The sequence below is a fragment of the Glycine max genome, chromosome 13 (genome assembly GCF_000004515.6).
Source record: "Glycine max cultivar Williams 82 chromosome 13, Glycine_max_v4.0, whole genome shotgun sequence".
In the NCBI taxonomy this organism is placed as follows: domain Eukaryota; kingdom Viridiplantae; phylum Streptophyta; class Magnoliopsida; order Fabales; family Fabaceae; genus Glycine; species Glycine max.
In genome coordinates, this window is record NC_038249.2 from 41,949,616 (window position 1) to 41,967,178 (window position 17,563).

Here is a 17,563-nt window from a genome sequence, read left to right on the forward strand (position 1 = left end):
GAACTGAGACAGCATTTCAATTTCAGTTCGGAATTCTGCAAGACCCTGCTGGGACCGTGGATTCCCCCTCTTAACTGCCACTTTTGTGCCATCACTCAACTCTCCCTTGTACACTTTTCCGAAACCACCTATCCCAATAACCCAACTCTCATCGAAATTATTTGTAGCCTCCTGAACCGCCACAAAAGGGACACGGTACTCAAAGTTTGAAGCAGCACTCAGTGTTGTGCCATTAGAATATTTACTTCCCATGGTATGAGAAGTAGTTCCATCATTTATGGATAGAGGAACCCATGTCTTTGACTGCCTTTGCACCAACCTTCTTCTTTTCCTGCATAGTACAAAGAAAAGTCCAGCCAAGACAACAGCACCAACCACCCCAACACTCACACCCACAATCATGCCAGTTTTCTTAGAACTTGAGCCAGAAGTAATAGCCACAGATCCTGCTCCTGGTATAAGATTACCCATAGAATTGTTCATTTTCATGATCTCCAGCCCATTCAAAATGGCATTAGGGTAATCCTTATTTAGATCTGAAGGACCAATACCTACACGAAGTGTTTTGCTTACTGCCACGGCTGTAACCAGATCCCTATAATATGGAACACCCAAAGCATTATTGCTAGTAGTACTGGGATCAGCACTGGAGGCAGCGAGCTTGGAGTCTACATAAGCATTGAAGATGAGTACATTGAGAGCTTTACTGACTACATCGCAGAAGTGAAGTCGAACAAGGTACTGAAATCCGGGACTCACATCAAACTGCCATGTCACATTGAAAATACTACGGGGATCATTGCTTGAGTTCATCTGTGTGAGAGTCCCGTAAACGGTAGGCGGAGCAGTGTTTTCTGTTGCTTGCCCGCGGTTCTCGTATTTAACACCCTTAATATTGGAAAAATTTGAGGCAAGGTTGGGTTCCAAAAGGAAACTTTGATCTGGAACCCAAGTTCTTTGAAGGGTGTCATTTATAGGGGTCAGAGTAGGACCACCCATGTTAACCCTCCAAACTGTCTCAAGTGCTTGTGTCACCAACCCAGAAGAGGTTACTGATGGATCTAAGGCAAAACCATCATCAACAATTAGGTCATCAGGGACAGAAACAACTTCAATGGCATTCACAAAAGCAGTGGAATTTCCTGAAGGGGTAAAAGTGAGAACAAGGGTGTCTGAGGTCACATTCACTGAGTACTCCTTCATCACAGGATCTTTCTGCATGTTGAGGCTTCTGAAAAGGACATGGTTTTGGGTGGAAACAGTGAAATCTGCAGCACTCAAATTGTACTTTTCATAAGTGGATGGAAAGAAATAGAGACGGATCCAGTGCCTCCCCTTCTGCTTAATTTTAAAAGTGTACTTTGAGGATCCAGTGAAGACTCTTGCAGTTTGATAGAGAGGCAAATCATCGGAGGAAGAAGTAACTGATTTTAAGGAGGTAGTGGCAAGAATATCTTCTTGTGTGGAAAGGAGATCCTTGTTGTTATCTGCTATGAAATTGCGTGTACCTACTGAAGTACTTGCAGTTGCTCCACAGTCTATAAGATAATTATCTACTGGAACAAAGGTGGCACAGAAGCACACAAGGGGGAAGATTGATAAAACACATATAAAGAAACCAATATTTCTCCAATAATCAGTCATTATGGCATCTAGAAATGAAAGGATATGTTTTTTTCCTTTCTAAAATTTCTGTCTTTGAAGCTAATTGAAGCCTAGGAAGTAGGAAGATTCTGGTACAAGCAGGAAAAGAAAGTATATTGGTCTTCTACTTGATCTAGCAAAAAATCTACACAAGTCAAACACACAGAAAGAGGGATAACAAAGATAGAAGATGGCACCTTGGTTATTACTCTTATAGTTTCCGGCAGAAGTTGCAGAACAAGTATGAACCAAACCCGGGAGAATAAGAGAAATCTGAAGTGGCCCCTTTTTGTGGTTTTGAAAGAAACTTTAATACAGATACTGACAGGAGAAGAACAAATCCACTTCAGCAAGAATCTAGCTCAGCACAAGCTGGAATAATCTCAATGACAACCTTAACTTTTGACATATTCATTCATATTTTTTTTATTATTTCGATTTTTTAAAAAGGAAAATATAGAGAGAGAGGGGAGGTGAAGGAACAGAAACGGTGGAAGCAGGGTCAACACACAAAAGGGTTTGGTTGCAAGAAAATTCGGTGAAAGCATGTGTGATGCAATTATGCAAATGAAGAGATTAAACAAATTGAGATAGGTCAGGCATAGTGTGTTTAGGTAAGTTGTGATCCAGAGCAATAAAAGAGGAAGATGAATTAATTAATTATAATATTAAAGGAATATTAGTAAGAAGAGGAAAACAGATGGAGAATTAACAAAGAAAATACCACTGGATTGATTTGACAATTTTGGTTTTTTTTTGGTAAGGTAGTTTGAACTTTAATGTATTGTATTAAATAAAAGTAATCGACGCTTAAATGTGAATACGGAATGGATGAGCCAAATAATAGAAGGGAAAGTCGTGCTCGTGCCTTCCGGTGTGAAAGTGAAAGTGTTCATGTGGTAGTGCTTCCAAATTGCAGGAAAATTGACTCACAAAAGTTGAAATTGAATCGAGCGTAATCTTGTGGCGTAAAATTGAAGTTTCTCGGACTCCACTAAAAACATAAAATAAAATTCTAAAAGTTGCTAGTAATTAACTAATTATTTAACAATACTCCCTCAAAAGTTATTCGTGAATGCACCCTTTTTCGTCCCGAGATTTTTGCGTGTATATGGAGAAATGGGAGAAATTCTTACGCCATGAACTAATTACTAATGTCAAGTTTGAAACTTAATTACTATCATACTATGATACCAAACTCGCCCAGGCATTTACACTATATAGTATTAAGAGTGGAGTAAATTGCGTATCATCTTTTATTACTAAAATAGTTACAATGAAGTTGAAAACTTTCTCACTAATAATTTTTTGTTGGGTAACAGGAGAAGAAGAACAGAAAATTACAATCTCAAGAAAGACAAGCTCATTGCATCAGCTAAGAGCAACTGATGCATCTCCGAAGGAGGAGAATCTAACTCAGTAAACCAGACTCCTAATTTATGTTGACTGACTTCTAATTGGAATTAATACTATTGAATAGTGCTTGGTTTTATATATATTTTTGTTTTATGTTCATTTAAATTTGTTAGAAATGCCGTCCTCGAAGATTATTAAAAAAAAAATGATTTGGAAACGTTGAATCAGAAAGCTTATGTCGACGGAGCTCCAAATATTCTTGGATTGTAAAAAACTGAGGAGTAATTTCAGCTATGTTTCAACATTATATTAGTTTATCCTCTAAAAAAACATTATCTTAATTTATAAAATTATAAATTAAATTAATGATAAATATATTATCTTTTATTGGCTTTTACGATTGGTGTGGTGAGGAGAATTTGGATGAGGAGCGTGATTGTGATAAGGGTTTACGTGTGAGGAAATTGATTTAGCATTTATGTTTTAGTCTTAGTCTTAGGCGTGGACCAGCTACCGTGTGCCTCTCTCTGGTTGGCACTTGGCATTTGGCAAGGGTAATGTGGACCCCCTAATCCTTAAAAATATTCTTTCCGTGTTTTTCTTTTAAATTAAGTGAGTCGAGTTTCCAAAGTCTATACAAAGACCCACACAAACATCAAGATTTATAGGTACTTGATAATAAATGTATATTAGTTCAATTGTTAAAAATCCAATTTGGAAATTTAAATTTTCTTGAATCTTATTGATAGAATGATTTGTAATTATTTTTTTTAAGAGTTCATTAAGTCTTAAGAATATTTGCCAGAATCTTCAAATCCTAATTTACCTAAACTTTTCTTATAAAAAAAATTACTTATATGACTACTTATTAATTACTCCCGACAAGATTATTACTAATTAAACTAATTTTATTGGCATGTTATTTTCGTTTTCTAAAACACTCAGCGACCACGAAGAGTGAAAGCCGGTGATACGAAATAGACACGTCTGATGTTTGTATTGGGCCATGTCCAAATGCACATTTCGTCTTTCTTGCCGCTAATTGAGGGCTTAACAAAGAGAAGACAGATGTTATTTAGATTCTTTTCTTTTTCTTCGGATATTAGTTTTTATTTTTTATATTTTTTGTACAATTTTTTTAAAAAAATTACGTCGAAAATTTGAATTTAATAAAATCGAGGACTTGACGTATAAAAATTAATTGTGTTCATAAAATACAAAACAATTTTGTTTAAGTAGTAAAATAAGAATTTAATTATTTGTTAAAAGTAAAAAATTAATTAAAACATACTATCAATGTAAACATCTCATTAAATATTTTTCAAATATAATAAATTTATTTATTTTTATAATAATTATTTAAAAAGTCATATTTAAAACTCTCACCTTGAGGGCATTGTAAAGCTTAACACTACATATGATAGAGTCTGGAAACTATGTGATTTGCTTTTCTTGCAGAATGGGTTCATGTCTGATTACTCACGTGGAGCTATGGAATAATGGAACATCAGACGTGGTATTCATCTTGCAACAGAGGTTTTCCCAAGATTTTGGTTGAATCATTTGTAACATCAACATTTTTTTATTATTGAAAAATGATTTCCGACAAAGTAATAACAAATAATCTTTTATTAGATTATTTTGACTAAGTATCATAATATGTGAAAAGTATTAATACATTAAAAGATATCAACACCATTGAAGACACAAGTTATCAAAGATAAAGATTGAAAATAAAAATCATCGATAATAAAAATGACGACAAGAAGTTATTTGAAAAATTATGGATAGTTAAAAATTATTGTCTACAAATATTAGTTTGTACTATTGGTAATAAGGGTTGAAATATATAACACTCTTATATTCTCTTAAATTTATGTGACGTCTACAGATTGACGAAATAAGATAATGTTTTCAGTCGGCATTTCAATTTTAGTTTTTATTTTTCTTTAAATTTTTTTATTTTTTTCAATCTTTATTTTTTTTTCGAAATCTTACTTTTTTCAATTTTCATTTATTCTCAAAACTTTTAGTATTTCAATCCCCACTTTTTATTATTTTTGAAATTACTATCAAAATTTATATTAAAATTATTATCAAAATACTATTAGAATTATCATTGGAGTCAATATTATCAAAACTCATTACTCTTTTGTTTATAATTTGTTTTAATGTTTATTTTTTATATTAATACAAGTTTAACACATAGACCCATGACAAAGGATATACCAACAGGATAAAAAACCTCCAAATAAAGAATTATCATTTTCCTTTAATACACCTATTGAAATTATGTTTATTAATAAAAATAAGCACAAAGTTCACCGTTAACAATTATATTCATCACGATTTTTTTTTACAGCATTCATCACGAGCTTCTGTGCACTTGATTGTTGGTAATTGTGAAGTAAACAACCCAAAGATTGACTTTCATCATGTGTGGAAGGTTTATCTAAAAAAAATCATGTGTGGATGGCAGGGAACTTCACAATAAAATGATGTTTGTTGATAGTTTTATCTTTTGGAGTAAAAATGTGAGGTGAAATCTCACATAAAGTAAAAGTGAAAAAATTGAGTATCATATAAGTGAAAAAAATTTTATAAACATAAGATTTTTTTGTTCAAATGTAGTGTCAAGTTCACTTATGTGATTACTCGTGATTTATTAGTATAAATTTTTTAAAGATAAATGTTCCTCACTCATATGACATATCCAATAAAAATCTCTAGCTAAGTGTTGCATGATTTGACTCTTTAATAAAAATGCTAGACTCAATTTTATTTTTTTTGAAAATCCTTTATAGTTAAATAGATAAGGTCATTGATAAAAAAAAATTCTATTAAACTTGACCAACTAGCCCATTTAGTAACAATATATTATTATTAATATTATAATTATTTTGATAAAATTACATAATTATTTTAATGATTTGACAATTAAAATTATTTTAATATTTGAAATGGATTAATTCCTATACGCATGGATATCAAGAATAAGAGTAATTTTCTTTTGATGGGTTAAAAGACTTTGGTAGATGTTATATTTATAGACAAATTCTAGTCACATTTTATGATTTAAAATTATCTTTTTATTTTTAATGGAATTTTTTTACTTTATTGAAAAAAAGAATACAACATATCCAATTTTTTAGTACGATAAAAATAATATATAAGTCTTCACTTCACATTTTAATATTTGAACGTTTAATAATATTATTATATAATAATTTTTTATATTTCTTAATATGAAATATATTTTTAAATAGACTAATGGATTATATCAGACTTATTTAAAGTTCAAGCTCAAGTGATCAAACCTAAAAAATAAGTTCAAAATGAATAACAGACATAAACTTAAACTATATACATATAAGATACGCTGCGCGATATTGTAAAGAAACTTCACCTTTAATTTAAGCAATAATGGGTTGCCTTCTTCACAGACAACATGAACAAAAATTTGCACTATACAAATAAACTTTAGGGCAAGGTGTCGAGGCAAGTTCCCCAACACGTTGTCTCTAATAAAAGTGATTGGTGACATCTTCAAATAGGTAGTGGAGATGACTTCCATAAACTCCCATAGAGAACTTTTGATAAACTATTAATGAATATTTAGCATTATTTCTATATGATTTTAAGAATAAGAGAATTAAATTTAGATCATATAAATAAACATGAACGATTAATATTTAATATCATATGATCGTTTAAAAAGTTATTTAACTTTTTGACATTAAATCTCAATTCTTTATGTATGATTAAACGGTCTAAATTTAATATTTTCACTTCATATAAGATATTTTCTCTCATAAAATATGACATTTGACGTATCATATGAAGATGGTCAATTTTAACCATTAGATTAAAATAAGAGGTAAAGATTAAAAATATTTTAAGTTAAATTAAAATAAAATTTAACAATAAAATCTCTAAAAGATTTATTAAATAAAAATTAAATATCTTACAAATTTAATTATGTCCTTTACCGATTTTTTTTTAATTTATGTGAAGATCGTCACTACTTTCACTACCACCATGTTGACAGTGATGACGATGATAACAACCAAAATCATGTTGGTAATAGTGGTGGTTGATAATCATGGTAGCGGTTGCAGTAACAGTTATGACAATTATGACAAAAATATTCATGTAGTGATGGTGGTTTGAGATGTCCTAAATTAAATATTTAAAATATTTTAATTTTGACCTTTGATTACTCAAGCAAAAATAAATCCTAACATTTCATTTTAATCTAACAATTGAGATTGACTATTTTCATTCTCATATAATATGTCTTATATAATCAAAATTAATTGGGCATTTTTGGATATGCATATACATATAAGGGAGCGGTCAAGGGTTTGATTGAATTAATATTGTGACAATCTTAGATCCAATCCATCAATTTATTTGGTTTGATTTTGATCAAATTTTATCAAGTTTAAGTCTACAATTCAATCTGAACCAAATTAATTATAATCAAATTAAATTGAGTCATCAAATTTATTATTAAAATAATATATTTTTTCTTTAAATCTACAAAGTGATTTTAATAGTATGTAATTTGATACATTTAACTCAATTTTTTTTAACTATCAATCTAATATCAAACATGCTTCATTTCAAATTAAAAATCAAATCATGTCTTATATTAAAATGACTTAAATATATTTTTAGTTTTTGTAATATAATATTTTTTCATTTTTTTCAGCAATAATTTTTTTTATTTTAGTTCTTGCAAAATACATTTGTTTTATCTTTCATCCTTATAATGCTTTAGATAACATTTTGAATAATAAAAAAATATTTTTAACAATGAAAAAATGTTATCTAAAACATTTTAAAGAAGAAAAAAAAAACAAATGCATTTTAAAAAACTAAAATAAAAAATTATAAAGATGAAAAAAAAATGCTAAATTACATAAATAAAAAATACATTTAAGCTATATATATATATATATATATATATATATATATATATATATATATATATATATATATTAATTGGTAATCCAAATTCATTAGCTTTACAAATTTTCAATTTGATCATAACTAATGCAGATTTTTTAATTTGCATCAATTAGGATTCAGCGGATTATGGGATTATCGGATTGATGCATTATGACCACCTCTAATATATATTAGAACTTCAAGAGCCAAAACTCATTTTTTTTCCATTTGTTATTTTTTTGGAAAAAAGATTCAAGGTGACTTGGAGTTTAGGCATTCACCAATGTCAGGACGTACTTCAAAGCTAAAAAAAAAAGTTATGAATTGATCACTATTAAGATGCTTGTATACATCCTTTATTATTTAAATATAATTTTGGTTGTTACTTGATCAATTTTTGCTGCCTTGCCATTACTTTTTTTAGAGGTTGACCTGTTATTACTTATTATTTAAAGTAATTTAAAAAGATGTTTGCATATAGCATTCTTTTCGATATGCAAATCTAAATTCTTTATATGGAACTATATTACATTACCATTGCATTCAAATAAAACTTAAATTCATCTTTATGAAATCATATCAAATTTCTTCCGTAAAAATTTGTGCATCTAAAAATTGCACGTAAATGAATTTGGGGAATCGTTTATAATTTTTTTATAACAAGTTTTAAATACATTTTGTTTTAAAAAAAAACACAATACTCAATTATCAATTCACCGTGTTATTATTTTTTATTTAAAGCAAAAGCATTATATTCCATTTTCAACTAGATTTGTAAAGTTATGTCTCAACCAAAAAACATCATCTAAGGACACAGGACCAAGATAGCGAATCTGAAATCTCTATTAGTCTTTAAAAATTACTATACACATATTTAGGTTTTTATCACAATCTTAATAATTTATTTTTAATTAATAGTTGCGAATACACCTTTTTTAAGGAAATAACTGATAAGGTAAATTTTCTAACTCTTTCAAAAATCTTAAATGATAATATTGCATTTTTACGTTTAGTACTAATTAATTAATTTTTAAAAAGAATCGTTAAAAACCTGCAATTTCTAATTTATTTTCTAATAAAATATTTGACAAGTTTTAATCATATTTATAATGTGTTAAAAAAAATCCTTGTAACAAAAAATCATATTGATAATGATTTTATATAATTTTTTTAAAACCAGTAACCCACGCAATATATATTTTAGTTGATAAATAATTATTTTAACAAGAATAGGTATAAACGTACATATATTCTCAAAAAGGTATAAATATAAATATATTTAAAACTTTAAAAATGTTAAATTTTCATTTTTTTATAATTAATAAAAAATTGTTAAATGATGATTTACAAAATATTATTTTTATCATCATTAATGTCGTTAGAAGAAATTCAAGTAATGATATCATAAAAAGTGAAAAAATATAAAAATGAGATTTCAAATTTAATATATAGTTATATTCGCATAAACATACTAAGCACATTTATAATACGAATTTAATTTGTATGTATGCTAATGGAATTTTTTTATACTGACCGTTAATAAAAAATACCATTATTACAATTTTTAATATAATATTATAAAAATTAATAAGTTTATCATACACAAAATTATAATTAAATGAAAGTGAAGAAAAATATTTTTACACATATTATTTAGTCATGTAATATTGTCAAATGTGGTTATTTTCAGATAAATATATTCTTTTGATAGAGAGATAAATATAATATAATTTTGTTTAAAGAAAAAAATTGATTAGGAAATTAGGATGTCCCTTTAAAATTATACCCCTTGTTCCATTGAGAGGAGTGAGATAGTGAAACTATGCTCCATACTTGATTACGTCTCAACCCAACTAAGCTTTTCTTCTATTCTATTTCTACTTTGCCCACTTTCTCTCTCTTTCCATCGCTTTCTGGTTCCGATTTAGGGCTCCTTCACTCACATCACAACCTTATTGCTCATCTTTTTTTCCTCTTCTTCTTTTTCAGGTCTCTCCCTCCTTGATCCCCAACTTCGATCCATTTCATTCCGATCCTCCCCCTTCACCGTCACTGCATAACGTTCTCATCACTCATACAATTTTATTGCTCTCGCCGTTAGGTTTCTCACAGCCACTTGAATTTTACTGTGGTTTTATTATTTTTCACTTCAAATTCTGACCCAAACGAGGACTGTAAAATTCGACTGTTGATCAATTTACGTGGAATTGCTTGAATTTGTGGTGGATGACTAGGGAGCACTCTAATTCTGCTGAATTTTGTATCAGATAACGCTGCATTTGTTCAAACCTTAATACTATTTACGTACTCTTAATTTTGTCTCAAGTCATTCGTTATTTGTGCGCAATCTGTTTCAACTACATTTTTCTTCTTTGCAATTTTGCATATTGATTTAATGTTTTGTTTCTAGAGTCTGGACATCCTTAAACTACAACACAAAGGGAATAAACATGTGTTTATGCCTGATAACCTAAGGTTTAAGGCTGAATGTAACCATAAAATTTACTGTGCGAACTGTTGTGCTTACTTTGTTATAGTGTTGGACGCTTCCTTCCAACTGAATCTTATCGCATCTGATGTTTTTTATTTTTTTGGCATTTTATTCCTACTCAGGTTGTTGATTGGTTTTGAGGACAAGAACTTTTACATTGTTCACACATCTGTTATCATTGAAGGAAAAAAGGGACTGGTGTTTTTCAGTGCTGTGATGACATTTGGCTTGACGTATTGAAATTCATGCAATGTCGAGCTTACTTAATGTAATTCCTTATGTCCTGCAAAGCGAGAGGCTATGCTCGATAGTCCATCTCACGTATACCAAGTTGTTATAATTGAGAATTTTGATTCATCTTCAGCAATTGAATATTTTTATTTTTAAATTTCTAGATTGAAGTGTCTTACATGCTGGGGTGTGTGCGATTGTTTTTCTCAACCATTGATTGTTAGTCTATTTTCATTAGATTCAAGTTTAATTTCCTTGTCATTTCTGTCCCTTGATCTTTGTTGCATGGTGTTTACATTCTTGCATGATTGTCTGATTTGAATTGTTTAGGGGATTGCAGGGTGTCTACCGGCTGAAATATTCTGTTAAACATCAATGTGCCATGCTATAGGATTATTATGTTTCACATTGGTGTGTAGATTAGAATGTTTCACAGACATTTTGATAAATCAGAATTTGGATATTTAAGATATATCTCAGGATCAAAGTAGCATGTAGAACAATAGACCTATAGTCCTCCTCTGCCTTTAAAAATAAGCTTGGAGTACTCCTCTAGGGCAGAATCTGATTAGGATATCAGATGCTCTATGAGGAAAAGGAAATGCCAAATATTATAATTATGCGAAAGGTCTAAAAAAGGCACCCAAAGGGTATTTATAACTAATCATAAAAAAAATCCCGATAAATCAAAATAAAATATAAAATAAAAACTAAAACTAATGTACCCCAGTGCTAGGAGGCTTTTCGCTTTGCGAAGGTATGTGGGAGGGTCATTGTATGCAGCCTTCTCCTTGCATATGCAAAGAGGCTGTTTCCAGATTTGAACTCATGACCAACCGGTTACCAAGGCACAACTTTACTGTTGTGTCAGGGCTTGCCCTCTAATGAAATTTAAAATCCAATTCCAAATATTATTTTCCTAAAATATGAATTCCCCGTTGAATCCAAATATTTTCCTAAGACGTATAATTAGGCTTAAATAACCTATTGGTCCCTGTAATATATGGTTGTTTTCATTTTGTTTTGGTCCCGATGATTTTTTGTTTCATTTTAGTCCCTGATGTTATTGTTTCAGTCCTTATAAAATTATATACTTTTAGTATAGGACCCTCTTATATTAGAAGATTTTCATTTTAGTTGTTATCTTAACAAATACAATAATAAGCACCAAAACAGGAATTTTTTATTTATTTCCAAAACATGAATTTTAGTTGTTGTTTCTTGTAAGATATTGATTTGTTCTGTTTGCAGTCTTCTCTGAACGGGTCTGCTTCTAATCTTCCAGATGGTGCTGGGCGATCCTTTGCTACGTCTTTCTCTGGTCAGTCTGGTGTAGCCTCCCCAGTTTTTCATCACTCTGGTGGGGAAACTTTGCTAGAGTCAATCCTTTTTCTCCTCTCCTTTAGTTATATAATTTCCAGGTTCTTGCTGCAGGTTCTATTCAGGGATTGCACAACATTCATGGGAGCTTTAATGTACCCAATATGCCCAGTACACTTACGTCAAGAAACTCAACAATAAATAGCGTTCGAACTGGGGGAGGAGTTCAACAACCTTCGGCAAGCCTTTCAAGTGGAAGATTTGCATCTAATAATCTACCGGTTGCTCTGTCACAGGTGACTCATTTGTATTTTAACATCTTGAGAGTAATACCTGAAATTCTGAGCATATTTAACTCTTCTGTCTGTCATTTTGTTTCTGCTGTTGTATAACTTGAAATCTTTTCATTTGTCTGTCAATTGTATTTGCAGCTATCTCATGGAGGCTCCCATGGACATTCAGGAGTCAACAATAGAGGAGGTATAAGTGTTGTAGGAAATCCTGGATTTAATAGTAACACAAATGGAGTTGCTGGTCCTATTCCTGGGATTCTTCCAACTTCTGCTGCAATTGTTAACTGAAATGCTGTTCCAGGATTGGGAGTATCCCCAATTTTGGGAAATGCAGGTCCTCGTATCACAAGTTCCATGGGAAACATGGTTGGTGGAGGGAACATTGGGAGGATAAGCCCTGGAGGATTGTCTGTTCCAGGTCTTGCTTCTCGTCTAAATTTAAGTGGAAATGCTGGATCTGGTGGTTTAGGTGTGCAAGGACAGAATCGATTGATGAGTGGTGTGCTTCCACAAGGTATGTATTTTGATAGGCACGAGCATTTAAGTGGTGTGTAAATCTTCTAGTAAGAAATATCTGATTATGTTTAGTTGAGATTTGCTTCAAAACAGTTAGAATTTTGATATTAAAGCAAAACTTTGTATTGTTATATTTCTTTTACCTATAAAATTACCTTTTATCCAGCAAAATTTATTGCTTCCTGCCGTTTTAAGGACAAATGTTTCATATCATACTAATTTGTAACATTCACTGGTCAACATAACGTTTCTTCAGCTGTGATCATTAGCCATGTTTTTCATAAATTGTTTTCTTTGAAGTTTAATTTCTTTATATGTGATCTGTAATAAGGATTAAGGAATAGTATTTTATCCAAACTCTAATAATCCTTAGCCGTTGCTTGCTAAGAAGCACATGCACCTCTTGTGTTTGAAGTGTCACACTATCAGACACATTACTGACATTACACCTCCCCGACTGATGTGTCAGTTACTTCTCATTAAGTGCCCAATCAAAAATTTATCTTTAGTCGGTTTGGACACTTATGCAGACATCTCTACACAATTTGGGCACGTCCAAATGAATGGACCCACACTAATATTATTAAAAAAAAAAAATCAATTTTTAACTTTTAGAAAATTAAACTTGAAATATAATATAAATATTAAAAAAATAATACCTCACTTTTTTTTAGGCTTGGTATCATAGAAAAAAAGGTTGGAAAGTTGGTTTAAGGTGAATATACCTTTCTCAATTGATATAACTTCATTTTCTTATTTTGGGATTTTTTGTAAACTGACAAAGTTCTTCCAGTGGAGAATATCTCTTAATATTCTTGAGACTCATTATCATCAGAAAAAAAGTTAGTATTATCAATCTAGATTTTTTGTTATAGAGCCTGTGTGTGTGTATATGCAGTGTCCTACAGTTTCAACATTAGCCATGTCAGAGTGTCCTTGTGTCCGGTGATTGTGTAGTAGTCCGTGCTTTATTGGTTGCTTGTCTGTTATCACTCTACTGGTTTTTGAATTTGTTGTCTTTTTTATGTCACTGTACTAAAACCTTTTTTCTGCCAAATGATATAGATTTTATGTATTGCTGTGATTTTTGGAGAACTGCTTCTTTTTGAGATTTATATAAAATGTTTGATTGAATCATTTATTTGTTTGATGGATGTTAAGTATTTAGTTCCCTTTAATATTGAGTGTATTTGATATATACATTAAATATGCTACTTTGTGGTGACAACCACTTTTTGATTCAGGATCTCCACAGGTAATTTCAATGCTAGGAAATTCCTATCCTAGTGCTGGAGGTTCGCTTTCACAAAGTCATGTTCAAACAGTAAATAACTTGAACTCTATGGGAATGCTGAATGATGTGAATTCTGGTGACAGTACACCTTTTGACATCAATGACTTCCCTCAACTGACAAATCGTCCTAGTTCTGCTGGTGGGCCTCAAGGACAGTTGGGTGTGTGAAGGAAAATGTTGTTTTGCTTGATACATTGTTCACCTTCTACAAAAAAGAATAATGTAAACTATAAATTTCAGGTTCTTTACGAAAACAGGGTCTTGGAGTTAGTCCCATTGTCCAACAAAACCAAGAGTTTAGTATTCAAAATGAAGACTTCCCAGCTTTACCAGGATTCAAAGGTGTTGTATATTGTTTGGTTAATATATGTGAACTAATTGGTTATGTATCTCTTGGTAGGAAATTTAGCAGCTTAATCATATTATATTTCTTGTTTTGGAGATGACAAGAACAAAAGCCTTATTCCACTAGGTGAGATCAACTATATGGATCACATGATGCCATTCAGCTTGGTTAAAGACCAAATCTTCAGAGATATTATTCACCATGAGATCTCCTTTAACAACTTTCTCCAATGTCTTTGGTCTCCCTCTTCCCTTTTCCACAGGACTAAAAACCATACAATGTACTCTCCTCATTGGTGCTTCCAATGACCGGCTTTTACCTGTCCAAGCCATCTTAACCAAATTGTCAACTATCCCTCAATCGGTGCCTTACCAATATTTTTGTTTACAATCATTTTGTATTCTGTCCTTTCTTGTGTGACCTCACATCCATTTTAAAATTCTCATTTTTGCTACTCTCATCTTTTTCTCTTGTTGTCCCCTTAAAGTTCAACCTTCATTATCATAGAATATATAGCTAGATGAATAACTACTCGTAAAATGAAATTTATGCAGTGTAGTATGCATCAGTGTTTTGTACTTTTGTCCCATATTCTTCTGATTTTTATAGGAATAAGGGCTACATGTTTTCTGTGGTATATATCTGTGTGATCGATCATTCACTTATTTAGTGAAGATGCTCTAATGGTTCCTGTTTTTATTGTAAGGGAATTAATGATGTCTTAAAGTTTGCACTGATGAATCTTTGATGGCTTGTTTGGTTAACTTGGATGTTTGTTCATGTAACTGATAACTCTAATTGAGTGGAGGTTAGCCAGTTGGCTTCAGCATTTGTTTTTGACCATAGAATTTGTACACAGGTGGTAATTCAGATTTTGCTATGGATATGTACCAGAAAGAACAACTTCATGATAATACCATGTCAATGATGCAATCTCAACATTTCTCCGTGAGTTTCATAGTGCAAAAAAATAACATATCTTTTCTATATACATTTTATGTTATGTTTATAATAATATTAATGGATCAAAATCCATTCTCAATCTTGTTTGCCTTTAATCTGCAGCAGATGGGGAGGACTGCTGGTTTCAGTTTGGGAGGATTATATCCATCACATCGTACACAACAGCAACAGCAGCATGCCCCTTCTGTCAGTAGCAATGGTGTCTCCTTTTCATCTGTAAACAATCAAGATCTTCTCCATCTGCATGGAACGGATATTTTTCCATCTTCACACTCAACATATCATTCCCAGGTCAGCAAATTTTATATTCTGAAAATGAGGCACGTCCTTTTGTACGGGAATGCATTATGCATCTCTTTATATATAACTTGCACTGGAACACTGAAATTCTGTATTTCCACTAAAGCAGCAAGTTCCTGACATTCTTTTGACTTCTGGTTTTTGGTTTAGACCAGTGGACCTCCTGGCATTGGACTAAGGCCTCTGAATTCTCCGAATACGGTTTCTGGTATGGGTTCATATGACCAGCTTATCCAGCAGTATCAACAGCACCAGAACCAGTCCCAGTTCCGCCTTCAGCAGATGTCATCTGCAAATCAGTCTTTTAGGGATCAGGGCATGAAGTCTATGCAAACTGCTCAATCTAATCCAGATCCATTTGGTGCACTGGGCTTGTTCAGTGTAGTCCATATAAGTGATCCTAACCTGAAATATCTTGCTCATGGGATTGATCTTACAACACTTGGGTTGAATTTGAATTCAACAGAAAACCTTTACAAGACTTTTCGGTCTCCGTGGTCTGATGAACCGGCCAAGGGTGATCCAGAGTTCAGTGTGCTACAATGTTATTATGCTAAACAGTCTCCTTCCCTTCATGTGAGATATTCTTTATTTTGCTTTTTAATTTCATTGCCCTTATCTTTTTGTGTTTTATTGAGGCCGAGTCTTTTTGTGTCATGCAGCAAGGTTATTTTTCAAAGTTTTCAGTGGAAACTTTATTTTACATATTTTACAGGTGCTTTTTGAAAACTGATCTTATTCACTTTCATATTGACTTGCTTGATATTATAATTAAGTAAAATTGATCTTTTATTGCAGCATGCCCAAAGATGAAGCACAACTATATGCGGCAAATGAACTGTATGTATTCACTCACATGCAGCTTTTTTGATGTGTTGTTTTTGGATGATTTGGTCTTAGTTCTGAGTTAATTTAGTCTAGAGTATTTAAATTGTTATTGTGTATGTGTGTGTGTGTTTATTGTTTTATCATAGCAATAATTATTAACAAGGAAGGGTTGTTGCTGGCAGTTACAAACGTGGTTGGTTTTATCATAAAGAGCATCGTTTATGGTTTATAAGAGTTCCCAACATGGAGCCGCTTGTCAAAACAAACACATACGAGAGAGGATCTTACCACTGTTTTGATCCAAACACTTTTGAAACTGTCCGGAAGGTTTGTTTTTGTTTTTGTACTCACATTCATATATACTGCATGAGTGGACACATGCACGCTCCCTAATTTATATATTATCATTTTTTTTTCCGATATAATTTAGGACTCTAACGGACAGCCTTCTTGCAGGATAATTTTGTTCTTCATTATGAAGTGGTGGAAAAGAGACCTTCTGTGCCTCAACATTGAGGAGGGAAAAAGAAACCTTAAATGTAAAGTTTTTATTTATGGATTTAATTTTTAGGACGCAAGTCATTTTGAGTCATTAGTGTTCCTTCAATTTGGCGTATTTCTTACATTCTCGTAAATCTTGATGCACTGAGGGCTGTTATCCCTTTCCCCCCAGCCATAATGTAGTTAAATAATGGACGTTAGGATAATCTGGCTGTCTGGAAGTGGCGGATATGGATGTCTTCCCAATGCACAGTGACACAGTTATACACCTGACTCCTGGGTGTCTAGTATTTTTTTAGCAATTTACTGCATGCACAATCATATTTAACTTCTCTGAAAGGGAGCTCTTTTTAAAGATAAAAAAAGTTAAAAAACATTCATGGGAAAACTAACAGTTGATGTATTAGCAGTATAGATTTGTTAAAATTTACTCTTGATTTTTTATTAATAGTTAATATGCTTTACCGTTGTTTCTAAAGTGAACTATTTTAGGAGAAAATATTGGGAATATGATTTTTAACACTATT

At 31.6% G+C, this 17,563-nt stretch overlaps 2 protein-coding genes and 1 non-coding gene across 9 annotated transcripts in view; 1 reads left to right on the forward strand and 2 right to left on the reverse strand.

Moving 5' to 3' along the window:
- Positions 1-2,404, reverse strand: part of LOC100778698 (receptor-like protein kinase HERK 1) — a 3,381-nt gene extending 977 nt beyond the window's left edge. Inside the window, exon 1 of the mRNA XM_014766300.2 lies at positions 1-2,404. Within this exon, the coding sequence (XP_014621786.1) occupies positions 1-1,644 (1,644 nt within the window). The 5' untranslated portion in view covers positions 1,645-2,404.
- A 7,354-nt stretch (positions 2,405-9,758) lies between these two features.
- On the forward strand, positions 9,759-17,309 carry LOC100776413 (probable NOT transcription complex subunit VIP2). 7 transcript variants are annotated; one of them, XM_014766072.3, is made up of 15 exons: positions 9,759-10,054; positions 10,567-10,712; positions 11,927-12,035; positions 12,110-12,291; positions 12,427-12,475; positions 12,590-12,802; positions 14,049-14,237; positions 14,339-14,440; positions 15,304-15,392; positions 15,510-15,698; positions 15,858-16,283; positions 16,370-16,422; positions 16,506-16,547; positions 16,718-16,862; positions 16,992-17,309. In XM_014766072.3, the coding sequence occupies exons 2-15, from the start codon at positions 10,695-10,697 to the stop codon at positions 17,049-17,051; spliced, it is 1,866 nt and encodes a 621-aa protein (XP_014621558.1). In that variant the 5' UTR covers positions 9,759-10,054; positions 10,567-10,694; the 3' UTR covers positions 17,052-17,309. The 7 variants fall into 7 exon arrangements, with proteins under 7 accessions (XP_014621558.1, XP_040864450.1, XP_003543494.1 ...); XM_041008516.1 differs by having other exon boundaries at positions 9,759-10,049; positions 11,927-11,996; XM_003543446.5 differs by having other exon boundaries at positions 9,760-10,054; positions 14,049-14,258.
- Positions 11,955-12,035, reverse strand: LOC112998960 (small nucleolar RNA snoR35). The gene has a single exon (XR_003264139.1). It is a non-coding gene; the product is annotated as a small nucleolar RNA snoR35 (small nucleolar RNA).
- Positions 17,310-17,563: the final 254 nt, after the last annotated feature.